Source organism: Nelumbo nucifera, chromosome 2, assembly GCF_055504915.1.
Source record: "Nelumbo nucifera cultivar China Antique chromosome 2, China Antique-T2T, whole genome shotgun sequence".
Classification (NCBI taxonomy): domain Eukaryota; kingdom Viridiplantae; phylum Streptophyta; class Magnoliopsida; order Proteales; family Nelumbonaceae; genus Nelumbo; species Nelumbo nucifera.
This window is the reverse complement of record NC_142650.1, coordinates 32,500,343-32,522,279: the sequence shown is the minus strand read 5'-3', so window position 1 is coordinate 32,522,279 and position 21,937 is coordinate 32,500,343. Positions and strand designations below refer to the sequence as shown.

General features: G+C 38.8%; 1 protein-coding gene and 1 pseudogene across 1 annotated transcript; both read left to right on the top strand.

The window, feature by feature from the left end:
• Window positions 1–1,450: 1,450 nt before the first annotated feature.
• LOC104603412 (putative disease resistance RPP13-like protein 1 pseudogene) lies at window positions 1,451–2,693 on the top strand (annotated as a pseudogene).
• An 18,466-nt stretch (window positions 2,694–21,159) lies between these two features.
• Window positions 21,160–21,678, top strand: LOC104603413 (putative disease resistance protein RGA3). The gene has a single exon (XM_019198743.1). It carries the CDS (start codon window positions 21,160–21,162, stop codon window positions 21,676–21,678), a length of 519 nt encoding a protein of 172 aa, XP_019054288.1.
• Window positions 21,679–21,937: the final 259 nt, after the last annotated feature.

Here is a 21,937-nt window from a genome sequence, read left to right as displayed (position 1 = left end):
AGAAAACCTTGAAAATTAAAGATCAAAGGGATCGGATATGAGATTCACCTATATTCTTTCAAATTAAATACACGTGCCCTTCAGCTAGCCTTTTTAAATCACGCATAAAAATATATTTAAAAGCACAGCATGTAGTCTATTATCACTTATTACTAATATTAATACTTTGGCATCATGTGTGGCAATTTCCATTTGGCATCTCGCATCACCCTGTTGGGCATCACGTGCTGGCACATGTGAACATGCATGCGTGAAGGGAAAAAACCACAGAAAAAAAAAAAACATGGATTACGAGAGTATCTGTTCTTGAAATCCCTTCATAAATCCAAATTGTTCCTCGAAAGAATCCAGCCCTCCTTCACCACCACTTCGAGGATTATTTTATAAGAGTAATCGGCTTTGTTTTATACCAGTGGGAAGTGGGATTTTCACGAATGAAATTTTACCTAACCAATTTACTATGAAGTTATCTTGCTTTCCTTCTTTCCTTCTCCTGTGGGTAGATGTGGACAGATAGTAAATAGTAAATACCTGTTATAATATTGTGTGTTAAATCCTTGTTTGTTTTAATTTGTAGGCCACTTGTTCTACTTATGATGAATGAATACCTACTTTAAAAATCCTTCCTTAAATCCGCAATTGTTAATGGTAGTGTTATAGGATTTGGACCGGACCAGACAGGTAAACCAGTGACCCGATGATCCAGTGGCCTTTTTGTGTCTCGGTTAAGTGTGGACGAATGGACGATTTTGATGGTCTGAACAGCTTAACCGTCAGAGTTGCCATAAAACTTGACCCAGTGATCATTCCGGTTTTTTGTCTGAATCCACTCCGAATCTCGAGGCCACTACGAGGAATATTTTACAATGGGATGCTATCTACTTTGTGCTAGAGGTCACGTGAATGTGACTCAGTCGCATGGAACTTCAATCGTAAATATTTGATTATTGCAGCTTGTATCGTGATTGATGGTAATAGCTCTGTGACTGAATAAGTAGGCACAAAAAGAGAAAGAGGAGATATAAAGGGCGCCGGATAGTTCTTTCAGATCTATTCATACATTGTCCGGTGCGGGAAGTGCTAATCCGAGAGAGATTCTTTGCTTTCTTTACTACACAAACCTTACGTTTGGCTTCTGCATATTAATTTCCTTTTGCTGCTCTACCTGAAACAAGACAAGATCATGTCTTTTGTGGGAGAACCAATTGTAGCAGCTTCTTTTCAAGTGCTCTTGGACAAGTTGGCCAGCCCGACAATTGAAGAGTCTTCATCCAAAATGGGGCATCGATGAAGATCTCGCAGAAATAGAAACAACGTTGCAGATGATAAAGGCCGTGCTCATAGATGCCGAGCAAAAGCAGGAAACGAACAAGGAAGTGAAGAAATGGTTAGACAAACTCAATCATCTGGCTTATGATGCAGAAGACATATTGGACATCTATGAAACCCAGCCAGGTACGCCCTTCCATTCCCTCTGAAATATTACATTCAATAAAAACAGGGATAGAGGATATAAACAAGAGACTAAAGAAACTGAAAAATGGAATAGCTGCATTTAGTTTAAAAGAGGTTGGCATAAAAAAAGAAGGCACTCATGATCAACCAAATCAATAAGAAGCGGCAGACGACTTCCTTGAAAATATCACGTGTTTTTGGTCGAGAGACTGATAAAGGCAATATCGTTGAACTGTTGATGAAGACCGATGAACCCAAGGAAGAAAATTTTGGAGTACTAACCATAGTCGGTATGGGTGGGCTAGGTAAAACTACCCTTGCTCAACTTGTATACAACGATGAGAAGGTAAAGGTGCATTTCGACCTAAAAGCATGGTTTTGTAAGTCTGAAGAATTTGATGTTGCAAAGATAACCAACGGTATTATTGAGTCTGTTAGTAGGGAACCACATGATCTCACGAGCTTAGATGCGCTCCAAGGAAAACTTAAGGAGATATTTGATTGTTCTAGACGATGGTTGGAATGAGAACTGCAGGTATTGGGAAGACGTTCGCCTACCTTTCAATTCATGTATGGGAAAAAAGGAAGTAAAATTATTGTGACAACAAGAAGCCAACGAGTTTCAAAAATCGTGGGAAATGCCCCTCCTTACTTTCTAGGTGGTTTGGCAGATGAAGATTGCTTGTCTTTATTATGGCAGAGTGCATGTGTAGACGACAACCATTTGAATGTACATCCAGAGCTAGAAGCAATTGGTATGGGAATCGTGGAAAAATGTAAAGGTCTGCCTCTTGCAGTAAAGTCACTTGGAGGCCTCTTACACTCTAAATATGAGATAGAAGAGTGGATGAATGTGTTGGACAGTGAAATATGGGAATTACAAGAAGATGAAAGTGGTATATTTCCAGCCCTGAGATTGAGCTACCAACATCTCCCGGTGCATCTAAAGAGATGTTCCATCTTGCCAAAAGATTATGAATTCAAGAAAGAGGAACTGGTTTTGTTGTGGGTGGGGGAAGGATTTATAGTACATTCTAACCAAGGGAAAATAGGAAGGGCATATTTTGGTGAACTATATTCTAGGTCATTTTTCATCCAAATGCCAAAAGACAGCTTATTTTCAAGATTATCATGAATCAACCTCAGTATTTGTAATGCACGACGACCTCATTCATGATTTAGCACAGTCTGTTATAAAGAATATACATACATACATACATACATACATACATTTTAGAATAGAAAACGACGACCACTTGGAGAAAGTTCCCAATAATGCTCGTCATTTATGCTCATCTCTTTATTGGATAAATGACCAGAACCTAGCAAAATGTGATGCCTTGAACCAGGCCAAGAGTTTACGCACATTAATTCCATTTTCTTCAACCTTTTGGACAATCCCAGTTCCTTGGCCTTTCCTTGATAAATTATTCAATACATGGACATGTTTGCCTGTTTTGTCCTTGCGCCGTATTGACCTCTCAAAATCTGGTTTCCCAGATTCCATTGGGAATTTGAAACTTGTACGATATCTAGACCTTTCCTTCACTAATATTCCAACTCCACCGACATCAATTTGTAGCCTCTACAATTTGCAAATATTGACGAATTTGTTAAGCATACAGCGTTATGTGATGTCCTTGAAAGCCTTGTCAATATTCGACTTGTTAGGATGAATACCTATCCGTGTAATTTCAGACATCCACGGGGATATCTCAAGTTATATGGTAAGTGCATCAAGGCACAATGCATTTCCTTATCAGGGTTAGAGGTTGTGAACATGGCAGATATCAAAGAAGTTAATTTCAAGAAGAATCAATTTATCGAGGAGTTGACGTTTGAATGGGATGGCGGGATAGAAAGAGCTGTGTCCGAGGAAGAAGTAATAGAGTATTTACAACCTCATAGCAACTTAAGGAAGCTCAACATCTGCAATTATTCGGGTACAAGATATCCTAATTGGATGCTAACTATGCCCAATCTGGTTGCAGTGCATATTAAAAGTTGTAATGTCCTCTCTACAGCTGGTCTAGGACAGTTAGTAGTTACCTTTCCTCAAGATTATGAAAATAAGTGAAATGAATAGTATACAGCGTGTGGGTTGTGAATTGTTTGCACCACCGGATGGTATTATTGTACATGTTGTAAAGCCATTATTTCCATCACTAAGGAAACTTGAGTTTTGGGCGAGGCCCAACTGGGAAGAATGGAACGTAGAGAAGGTGGAAGGTGATGAAGAAAAATCATTATTTCCTTGCCTTGATACCCTTGTAATTAAGAAATGTGCCAAACTTAGAGGGCTCCAAATCCCAATCCCTTGCTTACCTGTGCTAGAGGTGTTGAGTATAATTGACTGCGAGGAGTTGGATGCTGTTACGAGGCTCGGTAATCAGGCAATCATAGAATCATCACCATCATCGTCATCGTCATCGTCATCGACACCCACTTCCTTCGTGAGCTTTGGATATCCTCCTGTCCCAAGCTAACAGCATTGATGGTGATGTTGAAAATAAAAGGCTGTCAACACTACTATTGAACTTGGGGAACAAAGTCATGTTTATGGTAGATCCGTTACGGCACAAGGATTGACAGTATTACAGCAAATCTGTGATGTACGATGTTTGGAACTTCACGAAATGAATGGTGATGTTGACATCTTGCATTCGTTGCAAAGCTTCACTTCTCTTACCTCTTTCACAATACGGGATTCTACAATAACAACATTGGCGTCGAATCTACCCCCTCTGTTGAAAAAGTTGAAAATAGAAAATTGCCCAGAATTGGGTAGTGGGTACTAGTATTGAACTTATGGGACACGGTTATTTTTATGGTAGATTGATTAGGGTTCAAGGTAGGAGAGTAATACAGCGATTCTGTGGTATACATAGTTTGGAGCTTCACGACATATTGTTTGATGATGTTGAGATCTTGTATTCTTTGCAAGGCTATACTTCTCTTGCCTCTTTAATGTTGCGATATTCTCCAAATTTCACATCGTGTTCAGAAATAAGATTGCCCACCAGCCTACGACAACTTTAGATCACGGGATTTAAGAAACTCGAATCCCTACCCGAAAGCTTGTACACCCTCACATCTCTTCTAAAGTTGAGTATCAGCGGCTGTCCTCAATTAACGGCCTTTCCTGAAAGGGGTTTGCCGACCTCGTTGAAGAGACTTGAGATCTGTGGATGCGGTGAGAAAAATAGAGAAATCCTACCCAGAGGTGTTGGACTTCATATGCTTACATCTCTTCAATCATTGACTTTCACGGGTTGTGGTGGCCTCAGGTCCTTTCCAGAAGATGAGGAGTGGCTGTTGCCTATTTCTCTTAAAGAATTGAAGTTCTATAATTTTCAGAGCCTCGAATTCTTACCATCTATTTGCAAACTCACTTCTCTAAAATTTTTGGAAATCTGGTTAATTCCTAAAGTCGTATCTCTCCCTGATGAGAAACTACCCCCGCAGCTTCAAAGTTTGATATTTTGTCACTGTTCTTTCCTAGAAAAGACATGCCAAAAGGGAGGGAGAGATTGGCCTAAGATATCCCACATCTCCAAGATAAGAATTTATTAGTTGAAGACTTTTGGCGATTGAGGAAGGATTCTAATGAGTGCTTGAAACACTCCAAGTTGGTCACCAAAACATGGATCTTAAGACCAGATCTACTGCAACGTAAGAGAGAGATTCTTTTTCCTCTTTTACTATAACGAGAAAATCTCAGTCAAATTGTATTGATTTCTCCATTTTTCAATGAGAATCTATGACCTATGGTGTTGTGAGGCATCCTCTGGCGAAGTTTGCTGGATCATCATTTACTCATTCGCTAATTTAGCAGTTCCGGATCCAGCATTATTTTGGAAAGAATGGTTTATATCATTTCGTTTGCTTAAGATACTGCACAAGGATAATTTCCAACTTCAACAATGGCTTCATTGCAAGGGCGATATTTTCTGAAAGGGTATGTATATTCATTTTTTCCCGTTTTTTAGTTGGAATACTGTCCTGTGTATCTTCATCTAGACTCAATTCAATCAAGCATTTGGTATATACTTCTTAATTTCTTGTCTCGATTTTAACTCCATACATGCATGGGATGTCCATGTTATTATTATTTTTTTTTGTAAAAATGAATTTTCTACTTTTTTGTTTGGATTGAATAAAAGAATGCTTTTTTTATTTCTTGTTTTGCTGCAAGAAAAAAATGCATTAAAGGAGAGAAAGCTGATTTGTAGGAGCTCTAGTTCTTTATCGTAAGCATTTCCGAAGTATGTTATTATTAGAATCAGAAAGATAAACCCATTAGTATATATAGGAAATCTAATTTTCATTCATAAGTTCATTTTCATTTACCACATTAATCTTATCTTGTCCCATTCTTCTACATGCAGCAACAACTAAGAAAAATCAATACTTAGTGATCAACAGATTTAATCTGTTTCATTCAAGGCAAAACGCATTTTTCTTTGCCACATATAAATGAGAAGAGCATGTCCAATCATTAATAGATTGTGAATGTGAGTGAATTTTCTACTTTTCTTAGCTATGAAGGTCTTGCTGTCTTTGTTGTGCTCTTTCAGAATTTTCTGTTTCCTCTTATAATTCTACTATCTTTCTATGTCCATGCCAATTATATTAACTAATTAAGAAATGTTTCTGGGAGTATAACATGCTATAGTTTTTTTTTTCCCTTTTGATTTGTTGTTTCTCCTTCCACATCTGATTAATCATTTCAACCTTAGCCAACTTTGTAATTGCTTGAAGTAATTCTGTAATGCAAATATCAAATTTAAAAATGAAAATCAATAGTTTGTTCCCATTTTCAATTTGGGAAAAGGGAAATTCAAGCCAAAACAAGTCATCATTGTAAACCAACGAACAGTGATTGAATGCTTCTATTCTCTTATTTCTAACATGGCTTCCGGACCCATAAAGCCTTCAGAGATGTCAGGTAGGTGGGTGAGACACAATGGGTGGGCATTACTAAGTACTAACGCACTACAAGAAAAATGGTCTGAGCCAGCGGTCTTTATAACCGCCACTAAAGTGATATTTGAGGAGGTCTAAGATAATATACTCAATGGATTTTATAATTAGGCCACATTTAAATCAGTCTAATCTTACAGAGAGTCGGTCCAAATGAGAAATGCGGGGAGGCAAAAAAATTCTTTCTCCCGCGCAAAGGCCTGCTTCCTGTTCAACAAGACAAAAGGTTCTTTGCAAAGAGAACCTTACAGAGAAATTTTGACAAAGACGACGAGCTTTTTTCCCGAACAAGAAAAATTGTAGAGAGAGAATCATTGTTCGAATAGCCACTGGGAAGGACATCTAGGGTTACAAGTGGTGTGCAACTCCATACCATCAGACTTTGTTTTTTCTTCGCTTGAGAAGGGGGGAAGATACCTTTATTCGTTCTTCTCTTGAGAAGGGGAAAATTTCTTCAAGCTAGCGCATCGACCCTTGTTCGTTCGAGCAAGAGAAGAGAAGGTAATGCCATTATAAACACTTCATGCTTTAACCATTATATTCTAGAAGTATGATGCCGACAGGTATAAGGGGTTCTGGATAGGATGTCGAAGGGTTGTGGATAGGATGTAGAAGATTAGTCGATACTAAGTAGTTTCTCTACTTGAATTTAGGAAAGAAAAAAGAAACATGTGAAGACAAGTACCGATTATGGGGTTGTTTGTTATAATGGTGCGGTTGAGAGGCTTTTGCTTCTTGTTTCTTGATAATGTGGGTTTGGATCTTTTTGGTATTAGGATATGGGTTTCTCTCTTTGCTTTGTTGTTTGTTGGTCATTCCTTTGATGCTTTTAAACTCTTCATAGCACATTATCTGTGATTTGATTACTGGTCTCCTGTTGGTTGCTTTATGGTTTCTAGATCTTTTTTTTTTGTTTTTTCTTTTTTGCTTTTCTAAGAATCTCATTTTCATTATTTTTTAATAATAAAGAGATGGTTACAATTGATTGGCGTGCTTGTTTTGTAATTATTTTCTCCCTATAAATGGTTTAAGTGCTAATGACACATAAGAACCCTTCTATATTTAGCACTTACTCAGGTTCTAAACTAGATATGGAGCCTTTTATGTCTTGTTTTTCTTTTATAAGAAACTAACCTGAGGAGATTAGAGGACGGGAATGAATCTTAACTGGTTGGCTAAGAAAAACATCTGTTACCAACATTTCAGAGATATTGGGAAAAACATTTTTGTTGACAAGGATTAATATTTTGTGCAGTTCCATTTCTTGTTTATTTAACCATGAATTATGATCAAGGAGACAGATTCATGAAATATGACTGCAATATCACATATATGCTTAATCTTTTGTACAAGGATTTAATTTTGAAGTGAAATTTATTTTATTTTTTCATCAAAGTTCCACCTCTTATCTTTAACTATTTTCTTACAAAGATGTACATTCAAACTGCAGTTAAATTTTGTTACCTGCTCTTTGTACCCAGGCAAGCTCACCCCCACGTGATTGGCTAGATCCATCATTACAATTAAATGTTCCATTGGTGGATGTTGACAAGGTATCTTATTTTTTTCTTATTCAACTATAAGTCCACTAGGTTCATGCTTCTTAGTTTCACAGTAATTAACCTTCAAACTAGGATCATCTTGTGAAAACTCTAGATTGAGATTTTGTGTATTGCTGCTGTCAAGGATACCTGGTACATAAAGAGAGTTGCATATGCTTATTGTACAATTTTGTGAGGGCTGTGGCTGTGTTACTGTTATTGATTTTAGGTGAACTAATAAGTGGAAAAAATTAGTTTCACCCGTAGTTCACAGTATCAATACTATTGTACAATACATATTTGTTTTCAGGGTCACTGAAATGTAAATTACTGAGAGTCAGGGCCCTTTAATAGGTCAACACTAATACCACTTATGAGCCATAAAATCCAATAAGAATCATTGAAACATCAAGAAAAAGTGTCTAGAACCAGTAGAAAGAAGAAGAGAATAATGAGAGAAAGATTGTTTGGGAGGCCAAAAAAATTCCCAGCCACCCTAATAGATCTCTTATATTGATTAATATTACAATGAAACCAAAATACTACCCCTGCTGCCCTAACAGAGTGTGGTCCCAAATAACTTAGATAATAACTTAAAAATAAAATGTAAGCCAGGGTTAGATAATAACCAAAATAGGTACCCCCCTGTTAGAATTCTTTTTATTTTTTGTTTATAGATGGCAGGGTTATATCTGTCCTTTTCTTCTAGTTATTTCTTTTATTGCTTAAGTAGGGTAAAAGTTGTGATTTTATTTATTTATTTATTATTAAGTGAATAAAAGGTTGGGCGGCAGTTAGAGGTTGAACAGATTCACGATATCTACTGTTCAGCCCTAGTTCTTCTCCTATTATTCTCTCTATTCCATTCTATTTCAGTTTGCGATTTTCTGTTTGATTTCTACTTTTTCTTCTTTCATTATTTTCCCATTTTTAATTAAAACATGACCCATAGGTGATCAGGTGAGCAAAGGCCAAAGCTTCCAACCAGCCTGTCAAGCAAACCATGACCATAAAGAATGTTAACTATCTACAAGTACATGCCTGCATACATGCAAACACATATAGAAAGTGCAATATATGCTTTATATAACATTATGTGATTATTTTGCCCACCATGTTCACAGAGACAATAGCTATATGTTAGATCTGAGTTGTATAACTTCCCCTACATGCACTAGTTGTATAACTTCCCATACATGCACTAGTAAGACTTTAAGTTCAAACTTCTACTTGGATTCAGCAAGTTTCTAACTGAACATCTGTCAAGCATATGGGACTTATATCCTGATACATTGGGGAAGATTTCCAGTGTAGCATAATTGTGGATTTTTATACTATTTTAAATGATAAAATCCCCCTCCAAGTTGTTGAGATGGTCACTTAGCACCCCTCCAAGTCCCATATGCTTATATGGGACTTATATCCTGATACATTGGGGAAGATTTCCAGTGTAGCATAATTATGGATTTTTATACTATTTTAAATGATAAGACCCCCTCCAAGTTGTTGAGATGGTCACTTAGCACCCCTCCAAGTAAGAGGTGTGGCAGCAAACCCACAAAACGGTTGTCCATGTTATGCCTAGTAGGAATCCCATGCACCCTACTATGCCCCATCCCCTAATTGGCTTCAAGCTTAGCTGAGTGTCTAACATTTATGGACTAAGACCTACTTAACCAAGCTTGATTGAAGTCAGTGACTTGATTTTAGAGATTGCAAAAAATGGAATACTAGATTAATTAAGAAGCAATTTTTTGTAGTAGTCGATCAAGACTATAATCAGTCTTGAATCTCAACTGATTTCGGATTGAGAAAAAACAAAAGGAAGAGGAAGAAGAAAGGAGAAGAAGCAGAAGTGCACAAGAGTTTTGAAAGGAGGGACAGATTGAATGAGTCTGCTGCCGACACTCTCTTAATATTTATAGGTTATGTTCACTAAATGTAGGAAAGGACAGAACTGCCCTTAATACTTACATGGCAAATAAAACAAATAAAAGACTGAAATAAATAACAAACTGAAATAACAAGCTGTCTAAAGATAACTACCAACTAACACTGACATGACTAACAAAGGTTACACATGCTGTCATACGAACACAGTGGGGACCACATCCATGGGGCTCACATCAGTGTTCTCTACACTCCCCCTCAAGTTGGGAATAGATATTTGTCATTCCCAACTTGAATAGGTCTGCCTCTAACTTCTTCCTTGGTACAACCTTGGTGAGAAGATCTGCGAGCTGCATGTTGGAGGTGATATATGGGAGACACATTTCCTGTGATGAGACCCTCTCTCTGACAAAATGTTGTTCAACTTCGATATGCTTAGTTCTGTCATGCTGCACCGGATTGTGAGCTATATCAATACCCAACTCTTCAAGTAGTGATTTCAGCCACTCTGTTAGCCATTGACCTGTATTCAGCTTTGGCACTAGAGCGGGAAACAACACTTTGTTTCTTACTCCTCCAAGAGACAAGGTTACCTCCCACAAGGGCATAATATCTAGAGGTAGACCTCCTGTCATCAGCACTCCCAACCCAATCAACACCTGTATAGACCTCCACCTTCATGTGATTGTTGTTCTTGAACAGTATACCTCTACTTGAACATCTCTTCAAGTATGCTAATATTCTTTCTACTGCAAGAAGATGAATAGTTCTAGGGGAATGCATGTACTGGCTGACAACATTGACTGCATAACTGATATCTGGTCGAGTGAGACAGAGATATAGGAGCTTTCCAACCAACCGTTGGAACATAACTTTGTCTTCAAGAGGCTCCCCACCCTCTGCATTGATCTTTGTGATTCTGTTTAATGGGTGTATCGGTAGGCTTGACACCCAACTTTCCAGTTTCCGCCAACAGATCTAGAACATATTTCTTCTAAGAGATAAATATCCCTTGTTTAGATATAGCAACCTCAATACCCAAAAAATATCGTAGTGCACAAAGATCTTTCACCTCAAACTCTTGATGAAGGAGCTGTTTGAGAGACTCAATCTCACTACTATTATTCCCTGTCACTACAATATCATCCACATATATAGCAAGCAGGGTCAAAGAAGAGTCCACCCTTTTAATGAATAGTGTATGATCTGATTGGACTTGTACATACGACCTGGCCGCCTGACACAAGCGCCAACCTGACAACCTCGAGGAGTTCACCGTACCCCGTTTCTGACGGGATATGATGAGTCTTACCGTTTGAAGGCTTTTCACCCACTTAACCCACGAGGACACCCCTATATAAGGACTCCGACCCCCAAAGCTAGAGGGAGGATGAAAAAAGGATGGTAACCCCTGCACTCTAGCTCTCTCATTTCTCTCCAAGCTCTCTGTAATCAGAATGCTAACTTAGGCATTGGAGAGTCCCCGTCGGGAAAATACCCCCGGGTCCTTTGATTCAGTTCTCGCAGGTCCCTCAGCTCCTGCCGCCTACAAAGAGGAGGAAAAGATGGAGTTCTCGCAGGTCCCTCAGCTCCCACTACCTACAAAGGAAAGAAGGTCACCTCATGCAGAGGGCAGTCGGATTGCGCTGCACCAGGGAGCTCCACCACTCTGAGTCACAAGCCGCATAGCAAGGAGCTCGCCACCAGGGAGCTCGTCACCAGGCAGCTCACCACCAGGGAGCTCGTTACCAAGCAACTCACCACCTCACAGGCAGCTCGCCACTAGGTAGCTCGTCACTAGGCAGCTTGCCACCAAGTAGCTCGGCATCTCACAGGTAGCTCACCACCAGGCAGTTCTCCACCAGGGAGTTTGCCACCAAGTAGCTCGTCACCTAGTAGCTCTCCACCAGGGAGCTCGCCACCAGGCAGTTGTCCACCAGGGAGTTCGCCACCAAGTAGCTCATCACCAAGGCACTTCACCACCAAGTCAAATAACGAGGTACTTAGCCAAAAAAAATTTATACATCACAAAAAATTGGTACATGACCAGAAATGGTTACATCAACTGCCGTGAGGATAGCATCACCCCAGAAATGGATAGGCACATCAGAGGTAAACATAATGCTTCTAGCCACTTCCAAAATGTGCCTATTCTTCCTCTTGGCAACCCCATTCTGTTGTGGTGTATGAGGACAAGTGCTCTGGTGAATAACCCCATGATCAAGTAGATAAGAGGCCAGTGGCTTAGCAAAGTATTCTTTTGCATTATCAGATTTGAGAACTTTGATTTTGACCCCAAACTGGGTTAAAATCATCTGATGAAAGTTTTGGGTCAGAGCGGGAACCTCATCTCGAGAACGCATAAGGTAGACCCAAGAAAAACGAGTATGGTCATCAACAAACAACAGAAAATACATGTACCCACCCATAAAAGGGATGTGATATGTCCCCCAAACATCGGTATGCACAATATCAAAAGAATTATTACTTATTTTATTACTCAAGGAATAAGATGTTCTACAATGTTTGGCAAGCTCACAACTCTCACATCTCAAATTTGACATTTCAACAGACTCAAATAAAGTGGAAAATAGACTCTTCAAAGACCGAAAAGATAAATGACCTAATCGATTATGCCAAAGCATAACCAGACTTACACACTGAGAAACAAAAGACTTCTTATCCACTGGCTCTTTCCAATGAGGACTCTCTCCAAGCAGGTAGATCCCATTCGTCTCACGGCCAATCCCAATCACCTTCTTTGTCTCCAAGTCTTAAAAAACACATCGGTCAGGGAAAAAGGTTACTGAACATTTTTGATGTTTGGTAATACTACTGGCTGAAAGCAAATTAGTATCAAGTTTAGGAACATGCAAGACAGAGGATAAAAAGATAGCATCAGATAACTTGATGTCACCCTTGCTCGAAATGGGAACAAGAGAGCCATCAACAATGGATACTTTATCTCTACCAGAAGACAAGTGATAAGTAGTGAACAATGATGACAAGCTAGTCATATGGTCAGATGCTCCTGAGTCTATTACCCAACAGTGTTCAGTATTACCTGGAGCTGAAGCATGGTAGGCTGAGGCTCGGGTACCTGAATGAGCAAATGCATATGTGGCAGAGGCTGATGGTGACTGAGATGACTGGGCCGAATTCCCAACCTCCTTTTCCAACTGTATCAGGGCAGCCCGAACAACATTTAAGGTATCTAGGGGTGTGCCTTTTGTGCCTGACGAGGATGCCGAATCAATATTCACAACCATATGAGCATTACCCTTTTTATTCCTCAGTTTTGCTGTGACTAAATGAGGGTGGAGCTTCCAACTTGTATCGTTCACATACCAGATCCCGTTTGTCTTCCTTCTTCATGTCTCTTTTTGTATCACTCCCAGACTTAGGTTTAACTGCTGCCAGGGCTGGGGGAAAGCGCTGATGTTGCATCATAACCTTCCTCATGGTCTCTTCACTATGCACAAGGGAGTATGCTTGAGAAAGGGTCACACTATCTCTTATCAGTATCTGCTGTCTCACAATGCCATAATCTGAATTCAGGCCAGCCAGAAATTCAAACACCCTATTGGTCTCAACTTGCTTTCTATGAGTCTGTGCATCTTTTGGACTTTCCCACTCAAGAGTCTCTAGATGGTCAATTTTATGCCACAGTGATTTCAGTGTAGAGAAATACACAGAGACTAGTTTCTCTCCTTGTTTAAGGTTATTCACTTCACACTTTAGTTCATAGGCCCTAGCAACATTAAGGGGTTGGGAGTAGGTCTCATTCATGACATCCCATATCTCCTTGGCTGTCTTTGCCCATAAGTAATTTTGGCTGATATGTGACTGCATCGAGTTGCACAGCCATGTCATAATCAAGTAGTTCTCTTGAACCCACTTGGTATACATTGGGTCCTCCTTGGAAGGCTCTTTCACATCTCCCAATAGATAGCTAAGTTTTCCCCTTCCCCCAATAGCCATCATGGCTGATTGGGCCCATTCCAAGTAATTGGATCCATTAAATCTCAAGTTGTAATCTGAAACGCAGTCTCAGACATACTACCAGAACTGCTGTTCCCAAACACACCTTCTCCCTGATTTTTGAACTCCATGCTTGGTCAAGAATCAGTAGTTAAGAACTATTAAGGTTTCCACACTTGAAAACAACACTGAAGCAATCGATCACAATCAGAAAACTATATGAAATCAGTTCAGATATGATCTGAAACCAATCGACAATCAGGATATATGCAGTCTGATAACAGTTCTCACTCTCAAAACTGGCTCGGAATCCAAAACCAGGTCTGAAACTCACTTAGAAAGCACTCTGTAGAGTTGAAGCAGAATTAGGATTTCAATCGTAGGGTTAGGAAAACCATTGTGAGAACATAAACAGTGCTCAACCACACTTTCCAAGAGAATTCACAGTCAAGTCTAGCCGTAGGGTTAATGACAAACCCTAAAAAAAAACTGATCACCTCTGAGAGAAAATAGGAGGGTTCGGCCGCTCCTCCTAGATAGGTCCAACCTATCTTGATTGACAGCAATCTCAAGGGAAAAATAAAGACTTACCTAGAGATTTCTGATCGCTACCTTCAATCGTGGCCTGAACCCTAACCTCTTTTGATTCTTCCTGATTACCAAAACACTCTATCTTGATTGACAACAATCTCAAGGGAAAAATAAAGACTTACCTAGAGATTTCTGATCGCTACCTTCAATCGTGGCCTGAACCCTAACCTCTTTTGATTCTTCCTGATTACCAAAACACTCTGCAAGCCGCGACAAGTCTTCGAACAGCTGCTAAACTTTTCTGGTAACCTCCAAGAATCAGCCAATGAACAGTCCTTTGTAAGCTTCCAGCCCTAGATAGTTCTCATGTGGTCGGCTAGACTAGACTCACATGAGAAACCCTAGATAGGCTCTGATACCAAGTAGTCGATCAAGACTACAATCAGTCTAGAATCCCAACTGATTTCGGATTGAGAAAAAACAAAAGGAAGAGGAAGAAGAGAGGAGAAGAAGCAGAAGTGCACAAGGGTTTTGAAAGGAGGGACAGATTGAATGAGTCTGCCGACGCCACTCTCTTAATATTTATAGGTTATGTTCACTAAATGTAGGAAATGACAGAACTGCCCTTAATACTTACATGGAAAATAAAACAAATAAAAGACTGAAATAACAAGTAATAAACCTAACAAACTTTAGTTGGGAGGATAAGTTAAGGTAAAAATATATACAGTTGAGCTTCAATTGTATGGAGCCCCATTTCGATCTCTTGGGATCTATGCCTTTAATTTTTATCTTCTCTTGAGTCCTTCAATGTTTGTTGACTAAAACTAAAAATTTTGCATTAAGCTTGGCCTACTAGCACTTTAGCAAAGTTTTTTTTTTTTTTTTTTCCTAGGGGTTTAAAAGCATTAGCTCTTATGACACTTTGAAGAACTAAATGTGAGCACCTAGTTATGGTAAGTCTTCATGACACTTTTCTTTTAGTTTCTAGTGGTGGTAGGTTCTTCATTTTACTTGAGAAATAATTGGTTGCATTGCAAAGATGGCTTACAAATTGTAGAATTATGTTTTTTTTTCACAGAATAATAACTACAAATTGACAAGGTTTTTTGAGTTAATGTTGCAATTTGTTTGTAGTATGAATTGTTTGAGTGGTGAATTCATAAAACCACTTCATGGAATTATAATGATACTGGAGTTTAGCTACCTAAGAGATAAGTTGGTTCTAACCCAAAAAATAAAAAATCCCAAACCTTTGAACCATGGCTTAGGCCCAAGTCGAGAACCGAAAGTTGAAGTTAGCCTGTATAAAATTATGAGCTAGGTCAATTCAAACTCGAGTTAAGCTCACCAATTTTGCCTCCCTATATGGACCATTGACCATTAATTAGATGCAAAAACATTTTTCCTTTTAAGTTAGTTTAGTTTTTAATTTTATTTCTATCATTAATAAAAATAACTCCGATTTTTCACACTTGTTTTTGTTTAATATGATGAATACATAATATTAGAGATGCACCCAATTTTTTTTACAAAATTTCTATGTTTCTAATAATGTTTTTGTCTCTATATTTTCTAAGTTTTTATGATTTATTTATGATGCCATGTGTAGACACCCCATTTTTGTGCTCATTTTTACAACACTTTGAGGTTCAAGCATACTTCAACTAACCTTTCAACCGACTTGGGGGTAGTTTTGGAATTTTACAAAAGTTGGGGTCTCAAGGATCAAAGGCCATAGGTACATAAAGCCTAAAAATCCAAATCCAATGACACTAAGGTTACCCAAATCTGATACCTATGGGTGATAGATTCCAATCGTCTAAATTGGAGTCATTTTGATCCTTAATGAACAGACCAAGGCCATAGGTATATTAATAAGTCTTGTTAGTATGTCCAATCCGTCTAAATTAATTTTGGACTGGACGGGGTCCAATCCAAAACCGGTCCATTGACACCCTAGTTGTAGGTCCAGCAGATGCAAGTTCTGAGGCATCTGAGTTTACTGCTAAGGTGTGACAAGTAAGAGGAGAAAGGAAACAAAACCTTAAATAAGTAAATAAGGGTAAATAACAGAAAAAATAAATGTCTTTAATATTCTCTCTCTTCCTCTTTAATTAAGTATTTGATTTTAACCTTTCATTAATGTGACTATAATGATGGCATCATTGAAATTAAAAAAATAAAAATAAAAAGAGAGAGAGAGAAAAGAATCTGATTGTTCAAGTAATAAATATCTAGTTATGCTAGGGTTACCTTGTTTTGGAGATTGTTGGTTCACGAGATGCACTTAGTAGCAATAATTTATCAGTTCAGTACTTACCTCTATACGATTTTACAAGTTCAAATTGTTTCAAAGGTGACAAGGATTACTGTTATCTTGTGGAGAGGGAGGAAGTGCTATCACGCTACTATCACTTGTGAAGAGAGCCAAATGGAAAGAGTCCAAGTAAATATAAAAAATTAAAAAGTATGGTACGAATTGTCTGTCAGTCTGTGAGACTCCAGCCATCCACTGCGAAATGTGGAATTTGTTTGTGCTGGCTTTCATTTTGTAATCGGGCATACTATTAGAGAATCTCTAATTGTATATAAATTATATTTTTATTTCATTTTTAATTGACAATTCACTCATGTTGAGAGCTCAGCAGTGATTGTCATGCCTGCATCTGGAGTCCAAAGTCCAATCATGGTGGTTCCTCTGTTAAATTATCACCGAGAATAATTGAATTTGAAACATATCGTGGTTGAAATGCAATTAAACACATTACCTACTTTCCTTCGGTTAATCGATGATTTCACCAAACATCGTTTTTTAACTTTTTATGCCTAGAAAGTTGAAAAGCTACAATGGCTGGGTTTTGTCCTCCCCAGTCCCCACTGGGTTTTTCTATATTAATCATTGTGGTAGAATCCTCAGTTTCCTACTAAGTGGAGAGGTGAAACGGTTTATGCAAGACTAATTATAAATGAATCAAACCGCCCAAAAAATCAGAAAAATGAAAAAGAATAGTAACAGAAACCGTAACAGAGAAAAGAGTTTGGATTGTTCAAATAACAATATCTAGTTATGCCATAAATACCTTCTTTAATTTGGGGAATGTTGCTTTGTCAGATAAACTCAGCAGCAATTATTCAACAGTTAAGTGCTTAACACCTTGTAACTGTGCAATTTTAAAATTGTTTGAAAGGTAACAAGGATTATTCCAGAGTACACTTGTAAGGGGGGCTTTCGTGACTGGATTACCTAGTCAGCTTATCCTTCTTCCTGTGGGTGAATACCTGTTACAATATCTGTGTTAAACCCAAGAATATATTGAAAGAGTTTTCTTTGTTTTACAGACCACTTGTAATGGAATTTTCATGAATTGAGTACTTGTCCAATTTATCTTGTTTGTTTTTTTCCCGCCTATTTAGGGAATGCATTTTTTCTCTTAATTGTTGTTTCACATGCAGAGTCAAGGTCAATTCATTTTAACTACCGGGGGGGGGGGCGCGGGAGAGAGAGACCTCTTGCTTACTTTGCTACTCTCTTTTCTATTCTCTGCCTGAAACGATATCGTGTCTTTTGTGGAAGAGCCAACTGTAGCAGCTTCTTTTAAATTTCTCTTGGTTCGGATTAGACAGTTGAACTAGTAATATGACGTTTCATAATCCTGGTTAAATGACGGTTCTTGCCAAACAGGCCGTCCAATTAGCAAAGCTGTGAGTGAACATTCCGGTTTTAGGTTTGGTTCGATTTCTCTTACAACAATTAGACCAGTTTATGGGTCAGGCTTTTGTTCTTTATTAACAGAATCTTTTCAGGCCTGAGCCTAAGCCTGGCCCGACTAATGGGCCCGAGCCCAAGCCCAACCTAACAAAATGATTGAGGACTTACCATCGGAGAGAGAGAGAGAGAGGAGAATGGTGCCTGAGTTCGTCGCCGCTTCCTGAGAGTCTGAGCTCGCCTCTAAGAGTGAGAACGGTGCCTGAATTCATTGTCGGTTCCTAAGAGTCTGAGACTGAAGAGAACTAAGAAGATAGAAGATGAAAAGAGAGAAATGGGAAAGGGTTAGTCGGTCTAGGAATTTAGGGTTTAGTAGAAACTATAAAAGTTGGGCCAAGTTGGGCTTTTTTGGCAAATCTTGAGCCCGACCCAAAATATAGTCAGGTCAGGCTTTTAGGCCCGAGGTCAAACCCACAAGTTAAAATTCATATTTAAGCCCATCTGGGGGTTGGGCCCAGGCCGGCCCATCGGCCTACCTGGCCCATGAACAGGTGTAACAACAATATATGGTTCATACAAGGGTCAAGCCCTTAGTTATCAAAAAAATAAATACACGAGTCAAGGTCAACACACCCTTTAACCACTGCAAGGAGTATTTTTTTTGAATAGGATGATACGTCTATTGTGCTACAGGCCATGTGAATCATCCAAGCACATAAGGATCTCGATCTTGAGATGGGATCCATTTAAATTCATGAGAATTATTAAAAACCATCGCATGTAAATTAATTCAACATCATGAATATTCGATTATTGCAACTTGTAGAGACATTACAAAAGAAAAAGAAAATAATAATCTTGCAACTTGTAAGGATGAATAGCATAAAAGGTGATCTTGGAAGAAACACTCAACCACCAAGGGACCTCTCGTGGTTGATTAGGTAGGTGCAAAATAGAAACAGAGGATATATATAATAAATAAAGCTGGATTAATTGTTCTCTTAGACTCTTCATCTAGCTACTTATTGTTATATAGTGTATGCCTTTAGTTCTAATCAGAATGATGTACATTATGATATTTAATGTAAATGAATAAAGTACATATTTGATTCATATTATTATGGTGTGTTTCTGTGTAATACCCTTAAACTGGATACATTTGAGACTCGTGTTAGTTTAGAATCTTCATAGCCGTTAGATAGATGTGGGGAGATTTATTTTGCCAAGGTTAACACTGATGTGCCACCAAGTTGGTTGGGGTGGCTTGTCTCATTTGCTAGGGTGAGATCTGAGGTACATGTAGTGTGAGTTTTCTTAAAACCCTGAACCGGACCAAAATTCTAGTATTGCCTTGGATCTTGGAGATAGATGGACAAAACTGGAATGTTACACCTGACTCATTGACTCGATTATGATACTACACTAGGTGTCAGATTGGTTTGTCTTTGATATGCCAATCAATGAGATCCTTAGAGGGGGTCAAAACCTGGGTACGTTGGGACCGTCTGAGAATTCACCTGAGTGGGTGATCATAATGACAGGATCAGCCTCTTTGTCGGACAAAGTGAATGATCGGGGATGCACTCTCTCTGATAGAAATCAAAACTGTCGGCAGTCGATTTCAACCGTTGAAATTTGTTTTGCAAAATATATTTATATAGAGATATACATATATATATTTTATGGTTTCAAAATGTTTGCAAAATGTTTTAATTCCCGGGATCCATGTGAGTAGAGAGTGTAGCACTGTACCTTGCAGCCGAGGAAGATGGCCTCTCTTGTCGAGTAGTGTTTGATCATTATGGGCTGAGAGGTTAAGTGTAAGACCATTGAGGGTAATACCTGATGGGCTAATCTTGCATTTGCCCAAAGTCCTTAGGTTTTTATAAGGTGGCTTGACCCAATGACCATTTAGTGTAAATGTTGGGCCCATTAAGAGCCCATAGTGATGGACTCAAGGGTTCACTATCTTCTACAGTGAATTCGGCCAGGCCTTGTAACAAAGGTTGGGCTGAACCCATGTGGCTGATGTGTAGATCAATGTTTGGGTCCCACGCCATACAAGGATAGCCAACTGGGCAACAGATTAAGAGGGCTAGTGAGTAGATAGACTTAATGGGCCTAAAGCCCAATTCAAACAAGCTTAATAAGATTAATTAAACGAGGGCGGTTCTGGGATTTGGATCAGGGATTATCCCTATCCACTTAAAGAGTCCAGATCAAAATAAAAATTTGGATCATGAAACTCCTAATTTGATTAGGAAGGCTGATCTTTATTTGCGGATAAGATAAGAGATTATTCTTATCTCTTAAATATAAGAGATCCAAATATAAGATTTGGATTAGAAAACTCCTAATAGGATTAGGAGAACTAAGGATATAAATATAAGAGCAGGGTGAACCTACAGAGATATAACACACACACAACAGATAGGCTGTTGAATGAAGAGAGAAGACAATATATAGTTCGATTGCTTCTGTCTTTTGCTCTTGCCGCCCTATCCAGTTCGATTTCCACCAGTGGGAGTGATCAAGAACAGTTCTTGATATTTCCTTTTGCTAGAAGAGGCAATCTGAAGTCGTGCTCACCAATGGGAGTGATCAAGAACAGTTCTTGATATATCCCTCTACTCCTTTTTGGTTTCAGATCTGGTTTGGTTTGGTTTCAAGATTGATCATTGAAAATGCAGTTTTCTAAAATAGGGAATGCGATTCCCACATGGGAGAAAGAGAAATTTTTGAAATTTCGCCCAACATTCCCGCAGGGTTCGGCCATCCTTATGATGGATCTCTCATTCCTTCACTTATATCCATATTTGTTTTGTCTGGGTGGTGCTATAATCCCCAAAGAGACAGATCCTTGCTTGCTTTGCTATACAAACCCTACCTTTGGCCTTTCTTACCTGAAATAATATGATGTCTTCTGTGGCAAAGGAATCAATTGTAGCAGCTTCTTTTCAAGTGCTCTTGGACAAGTTGGCCAGCCCAACTATCAGGGACTCTTCATCCAAATGGGGCATTGACAAGGATCTCAAAGAAATACAAACATGGTTGTAGACGATTAAATTTATGCTCACAGATGCGGTGGAGCTGCAGGTGAAGGACAAGGAAGTGAAGGGTTGGTTGGATGAACTCAATCATCTGGCTTATGATGCAGAAGACATATTGGACGAGTATGCAACCCATGTTGAAATATTGAAATTGAAAATGAAGCCAAATCAGGTATGCTCCTCCATCCCCAGCTTTAATGTAGTACGTTCAGTAAAAATTGGGATAGAGAATGTTAACAAGAGACTAATGGAACGTAAAAATCAAATAACTATATTTGGTTCAAAGGGGGTTAACACAGAAAGGAGGAAGATGATAGTAACTGAAATTATAGAGAGGCGACAAACAAGTTCCCTTGTGGATAAATCTCGTGTCTATGGTCGGGAGACTGATAAGAATGAGATAATTAAGCAGTTGATGATGGGGGATGCACCCAATGGAAAAGATTTTCAAGTGATTTCCATAGTTGGTATAGGTGGGCTGGGTAAAACTACCCTTGCTCAACTTGTGTACAACGATGAGGAGGTAGAGAGGCATTAATTTTCATGTAAAAGCGTGGTTTTGTCTTTTGTGTGTCTGAGGAATTTGATATTGCAAAAATAACAACTCTTATTAGACATTGGAGGGAAGGAGATTCTTGATTGTTTTAGATGATGTCTGGAATGAGAATCGCCAGTCCAAAAGGAAGTAAAATTATAGTGACAACAAGAAATGAGCAAGTTTCACTTCCCCTATTTACTTTCTTGGTGGTTTGCCATATGGAGATTGTTTGTGTTTATTATGGCAGAGCGCATGTGTA